Below are 6,888 nucleotides of genomic sequence, written 5' to 3' on the forward strand. Positions count from 1 at the left end.
CTAACTAGGTTCAAATCAGGGATTGGAGCCTAAGCCGTAAATGCTGGATTTCATAGTTTATGGGCTTGTGTCTGTCATATTGCTCCTCAGTTCTCTTCAGCCATCAGGTTGAGAAGAGGTTCCTTACTTGGCGACATAACATTTGAGACTAGAAAACTTTCATGCTTGAGAATCCACAAATAGACTTTCCCTTCGCTATGCTATATGCTTGATCACATTGCATGATAATTTTGCCATTTTTTCGACAAATTACTTATTAGAGTTAACTATATTTCACATCTTTAAGGTTTTGGGTGATTTTCAAAATAGACCACGAAGTTAAAAAAAAAAAAAATTTGTATTGCACCATAAGCTATTTAAATTGTACCAATTTATGTTTCAGTCTTATTGATTGTTTGATCATTCATTCAATTACTAACATGGTAAGTATGGACTGCCATGTACGCCACATTTGTACTATATTGACAAAAAAATCTCATAAATTTGATGAAGGGTTAGACATTCCAAGGAATGAAAGGTATAATTTGATACAACTTGTAAACTTGAGGATCTGATATGAGAAAATTGGAACCTTATGGTGCATTTTGAAAACTACCTCAAACCTAGAAGGTGTAAAATGTAGTTAGATCATCTAAGGGCTTGTTATACATTAGGTTAAATACACGTTACACTCTCTAGCTTTGAAATGATTTTCAGAACGAGCCATGTGGTTCTAATTTTCTCACATTGAACCTTGAGATTTTGAAATTGTATCAATTTATATCTTTTCTCTTTGAACATCTAGTCCTCCGTAACCTGATTAATTTTTTGTCAATGTGGTGCAAATTTAGCTTACACGTTAGCCATTTTAAGGGCCCCACGCACAACGTGCAATCAATTCAATGAATGGTAAACACGTCAATTTGACTAAAGACTTAAATTAATATAATTTAAAAATCTTAAAGTGTAAATGAGAAAATTGAAACTTCAAGTGTAACATCCCACATCATCCAGGGGAGTGATCCTTAAATATATATTCTCATCCCTACCTAGCACGAGACCTTTTGGGAGCTCACTGGCTTCGGGTTCCATGGGAACTTCGAAGTTAAGCGAGTAGCGCGCAAGAGCATTCCCAGAATGGGTGACCCAATGGGAAGTTCTCGTGTGAGTTCCCAGAAACAAAACCGTGAGGGCGTGGTCGGGGCCAAAGCAGACAATATCGTGCTACGGTGGTGGAGCGGGCCCGGGAAGTGATCCGCCCCGAGCCGGGATGTGACATCAAGCCCATATTAAAAATCATCCCAAAAATTAAAGGTGTAAAATTTTGTTATCCTTAAATTTTTGTTAATTTAGCTAGTGAATAACGCCAGAATTGTTTTGGCTAACCTAATTTAACTTATCATTTCCAACAACTATGAATAATTTATAAATATTTGTTAAATACTATGAGAGTTTAATATTTTTAATGTTTAGTTTACCATTAAGATCTCTTTCCTCCAATTTTAATTTAGGGAGTGACCATTCATTGAGTTAAAGTAACTAGTTTTTTAAGTGTCTTGGAGAAAAATTAGTTGGAATCTTGGAGCTAAAGTAACTAGTTACTCCTTTTCTTTAATAAAAAAGAGAAAGAGGAATTGGATTTGAAATCTCGTTCGAAATTAGTTTAAAAAATGCTATTTAACTAAGCAAAAATTCTATAATCCGCTAGATTATAGAATACTTCTGACTTTTTAACCGTTAACTTGATTTTTTTTTTTTTAAATAAAAATCTAATGATTAAATGCCTGAAGTATCTCATACTTCACAACACCCAAAAAAAAAAAAAAAAAAAAATCCCTAGACATGTAGTTATTTAACTCATGCTAAAAGAATCCCTACGTGGGAGGTCTGGTGGAAAGTGGAAGAGGGAGTAAATGCAGTGCAAATAGTATTAATATGTAAAAGAGTAGGGAAGATAGGGGATGAGATAAAGGTTGCCGTTTGCATTGCTCAAAGAGGTGTTTTTGCATTTAAGCTTTTCGTGCGTGTCCGTCCCCTCCTTTTGGTAATAAACTTCAAAGCCCGCACTTATTTCGTGATTCACTAACGCCCCGTCGTACGGTCAAACTCCTACATGAGGAAAGTCCCACGGTACACATTCTTTATGCGTTGCTTTTGCTTCTACACGTGCTCTCTCTCTTCCCTCTCTCTCTCCTCTCTCTCACTCTCCATAACATTTTTTGTTTAAAATATATTAAGTATTCCACTACGTGATAAATTTTTTAGTATATTCAAAATACGTACGGTGTATTATATATATGTAGTGAAAAATGTATTTGTACAATAATATGTAGCATACCAATTCGTATTTTGGACGTTCTAAAAAAATCTCTTCCATTACACATTGATATAAAAGTTATATGATATCCCTTGACATTCAATATAGTTCCAATAACACATAAATGTGCTAAAGTACAATTGATCTTCGAATTAAAAAGTATGCTAAAACAGAATCAGTTACTCTAAAAAATGCATCCTTAAAATTTTGAACTCAAAATAAGAATCGTAACCCTTTTCAAACTAGAGATAAAGAAAGAAAGGAGCGACTAAAAGTGGTAAAACAAGTGAAAGGGTAGGAATGAGCTGGAGGGAGATCCGTGTGTGGGATTCAAGCTGTAATTGAAGGGAGCACAAACATCTCCTCACTTCCTCTCTTCTTCCTCACCCAACACCCTCTATAAATACTCCCACTACTTCAGTTGTTTTCTTCACAACACAACTAGTTGTTTTTCTTCCTCTTCTCCTTCTGCTGCTACTTAACCGGTTTATAGTTGCTAATTCAATTCAATTCAATTCCAAGAAGAACAAGAAATTTAATGGAATTGAATATCTTGAACTCCATGTTTTGCATCTTTGCCTTTGTTTTGTTCTTCCTCTTTGTCATCAATTCCCTCATCACCAAGCTCTTCACTCCGAACCGCCGGAAAATCCCGCTTCCGCCGGGTTCCTTAGGCTGGCCTTACATTGGAGAAACCTTCCAACTCTACTCTCAAGACCCAAATGTCTTCTTTGCCTCAAAACAAAAGAGGTAATAATTCATTTCATTCGTCCCAAACCCACATCGCTCTTAAGTTTTCTGCTTAATTCACCGACTAGTTGGTTTTATGTACTAATGATGTGTTTTAATTTAATTGATAGGTTTGGGTCAATCTTCAAAACCCACATCTTGGGTTGTCCCTGTGTGATGATTTCGAGCCCCGAAGCGGCGAAATTTGTGCTTTCTCGAGCCCATCTGTTCAAGCCAACTTTTCCGGCGAGCAAAGAGAGGATGTTGGGGAAAGAAGCCATCTTTTTCCACCAAGGAGATTACCATGCCAAATTGAGAAAGCTTGTCCTCCGTGCGTTCATGCCGGAAGCCATCAGAAGTATCGTCCCTGACATTGAATCCATTGCCAAAGACTCTCTCAAGTCCTGCCAAGGCCGCTTGATCAACACCTTCCGAGAAATGAAAACGGTGAGTTATTGTAGCAACACCCCCACTCTTTCAACAGAGCAAAGCAAAACAAAACAGAGAGAATCAGAGCGGTAAAGACTAATGTTATCTTGCGAAACTTATGTTGCCATAAAAATTGAGGTGATTAGTCTGGTGAGATTGTCCGTCATCTAGATTAGTCTGACAAGATTCAACGAGAGAACATTTTCTGTTTTTCTGTAGTGAGAGATTTTTGGTTGATATAATATTAAATTGTTGTACTGATTAATCAATTATTGGTGATGCAGTTCACATTCAATGTTGCACTCCTTTCTATATTTGGTAAGGATGAGATTCTGTACAGAGAGGATCTGAAGAGGTGCTACTACATTCTTGAGAAGGGTTACAATTCAATGCCCATTAATCTTCCAGGCACTCTGTTTCACAAATCAATGAAAGCAAGGAAGGAGCTGGCTCAGATCTTGGCCAAAATTATATCTACAAGGAGGCAAAGGATGCAGTTAGAGGAGGAGGACCATAAGGATCTTCTGGGATCATTCATGGGTGACAAAGAAGGCCTCACTGACCAACAAATCGCTGACAACGTCATTGGGGTCATCTTCGCTGCCCGTGACACCACAGCCAGCGTCTTAACTTGGATTGTCAAGTACCTTGGGGAAAACCCAAGCGTTCTACAAGCTGTCACTGTAAGCATTCTAATCATCCAATTCCCTTTTTTTTTTTTTTATTTAAAAACATTCTAATTTCCTTTTTTAGGTTGTAATTAAGTTGTTACTCATGTGATGTGATATTTACAGGAAGAGCAAGAAGCAATAATAAGGTCAAAAGAAGAAGAAGAACAGGAGGAGAAAGTTCTGAGTTGGGCAGATACCAAAAAGATGCCCTTGACTTGTAGAGTGATTCAAGAGACACTAAGAGTTGCTTCCATTTTGTCTTTCACTTTCAGGGAAGCCGTGGAGGATGTTGAATATCAAGGTCGGTAATTACCAAACCAATGATTTACTTTTTCACCTTTTTTAACATGAAAGTTAGAATCTGTTTGCTGATGATCTCAAATATGGATATGTTTTCAGGTTATCTGATACCAAAAGGGTGGAAAGTTTTACCACTTTTCAGAAACATTCACCACAGCCCAGAAATCTTTCCTGATCCTGACAAGTTTGATCCCTCCAGGTTTAAGGTACACAACTCATCATTCATTCACCATAAACAATGGCTATGTTGGAGATAGATGTATGGTGGATAAAGACTCATCACCTTTATGTCATCGTGTGACACAGATTGCTCCAAAACCCAATACCTACATGCCATTTGGCAGCGGGACCCACGCATGTCCAGGGAATGAATTAGCCAAGCTGGAGATTTTGGTCTTTTTACACCATCTAACAACAAAGTACAGGTGGGTACTTTCACTTATTTTGGTAGTTTTGAATATTGAGGGAGAGGAAGGATGATTCTCTACTCTCCTAATCTCTTTATCATTTCATACCTTCTTATTTGAGCGGTCACGGTTAAATCACGTCAACATCTTATATTAATTTTTATAAAGATAATAAGACAAAAAATAATATATGAAAGAAGGAGATGAAAGAAAATGAGAATAGGAGGGTAGATAATCCTCTTCCGTGGAAGAGGGTAGGCATGCAGTGGCTGTGCTGTGCCTGTGGCAGTGGCGGCAAAGCAGATCTGCTAGCACCTCCTCGTCCTGCTTTAACTTAATTTGTTGATCTGGTTGTGGAGGTGGCTGACATGTTATGTATGTGGCATTGTGCAGGTGGTCTATGGTTGGTGCACAAAATGGCATACAGTATGGCCCTTTTGCTCTTCCCCAAAATGGCCTGCCCATCAGATTATCTCCTAAAACTATCATATAAAACCCCCATAAATCATAAACTCCCAAAAACATTCCAAGTCCCCAACTTTCAGACCCTCCCTCCCCCTTCAAGCCAGCTACTTGACATATATTACCATTTCATGCATGAGGAAGAAACCCACCACTCCAAAGTCCATTTCCTTTTGGCCGAAAGAGATAAGCAACATAAAATAAACACGTGAGATTTAAAGAAACATATCGTACATCTTCATTGTTTTCATCTATCCCATTAATATCTCAGATGACTGAAAGTCACTGAATATTAGGGACGTGCCCTCCGAAAGTCAGAAAGTTCAAGATACAAGAAATTAAACATGTTGCAGCACAGGAAGCCAAGTGCACAGAGAAGAGTCTTCCTACCAAAACATGATATGGTTGGCATATCATGTTTTCTTTTTCTTCCCTTTATTTTTTTTTATTTTTTTCTTTTTGGCATGCAAGAGATCATGAAGAGGAAAATTCCTCACCCAATGTGATAAGTGTATTTAAGTAGGTAGGGGTATACTAATTTCACCATAATTTCACCATAATAAATGTAAACAGCCGCAAGGCAGAAATGAAGATTCAAATCAATGGAATTAACAAAGTTAATTTTGTTCTTATATTCATTATTTCAGTTTTAAGCATGCATCGTAACATCCCACTACTAGCACTAGTATATATTTACTTTGATTATCATAGTTGCTTTACATGGGCATGGTACTAATGGCAACTTAAAATAAGCGACCTCAAGCCAGTCTATAGAACGCATGAAAATTATTAGTAGCACTCTTAAGAAAATTATATGCTTGGCTCATTTATCAAAATGTACAATAACAATTGTACTTCTTAAAGTGCATGATGGTTTTTTTATTTAGCGCCAATAACAATTCTTAAAGAAAAAAAATCAATCATTCTTAAGCAAAGATATGTATTTTGTTTACTCACTCATTTTCTCTCGCTCACACGCACTCCATTTTCCCGTTCTCAATTAATTTTGTATGTGACATGTTTAGGCAAAGAAAAACATTTTATCAATACAAAATGGAAAGAGATATTAGAGAAGAATGCCAGATTACTAACGGCACTCTCTGATAAGTCTTATATACCATGGAGGGTATACATGATTCATATACACATGTTTTTGACTTGGTGCATATCTCTCTCAATGAGGTGAAGATAAGACCATAAATCATTATAATGTCTTGCTAAATATACCATGGAGGGTAGAGGATACATGATTCATATACACATGTTTTTGACTTGGTGCATATCTCTCTCAATTCGGTGAAGACAGGACCATCAATCATTATAATGTCTCGCTAAATTTAGACAGCTGTGCGTAGACAACAGCAGTGTGCATATATATGTAGGCTTATTCCTTCTTCTTAGTAATTAGAACTTGGACCATTTGAAAATGGATTGAATGCTTGAGCCTTATGGTTGTGTGGATTAGGCTTGAATATAATATAGCCTAAATACAATTAATATTAATTAATCAAGACAAGGGCCTTCGGGCACTTGGGGCCTTGGAATTTAAAATTAATCAAATTCATTAATTTTATTTTTTGGATTAAGTTTTTAA

General features: G+C 36.8%; 1 protein-coding gene across 1 annotated transcript; it reads left to right on the top strand.

The window, feature by feature from the left end:
- The first annotated feature begins 2,805 nt into the window (after positions 1-2,805).
- LOC137710798 (abscisic acid 8'-hydroxylase CYP707A2-like) lies at positions 2,806-5,840 on the top strand. Its single transcript, XM_068449929.1, has 7 exons — positions 2,806-3,046; positions 3,157-3,472; positions 3,739-4,137; positions 4,249-4,426; positions 4,525-4,631; positions 4,732-4,850; positions 5,226-5,840. Exons 1-7 carry the CDS (start codon positions 2,835-2,837, stop codon positions 5,323-5,325), a joined length of 1,431 nt encoding a protein of 476 aa, XP_068306030.1. The 5' UTR covers positions 2,806-2,834; the 3' UTR covers positions 5,326-5,840.
- Positions 5,841-6,888: the final 1,048 nt, after the last annotated feature.

This window comes from Pyrus communis, chromosome 12, assembly GCF_963583255.1.
Source record: "Pyrus communis chromosome 12, drPyrComm1.1, whole genome shotgun sequence".
NCBI classification, from domain to species: domain Eukaryota; kingdom Viridiplantae; phylum Streptophyta; class Magnoliopsida; order Rosales; family Rosaceae; genus Pyrus; species Pyrus communis.

Excerpts from the sequence above, each read along its gene's own strand:
- LOC137710798 (XM_068449929.1), top strand. The coding sequence starts at position 2,835 with ATGGAATTGAATATCTTGAACTCCATGTTTTGCATCTTTGCCTTTGTT. Across the intron at positions 3,473-3,738 it reads CCTTCCGAGAAATGAAAACG|TTCACATTCAATGTTGCACT; the intron begins GTGAGTTATTGT and ends TTGGTGATGCAG. Across the intron at positions 4,138-4,248 it reads GCGTTCTACAAGCTGTCACT|GAAGAGCAAGAAGCAATAAT; the intron begins GTAAGCATTCTA and ends TGATATTTACAG.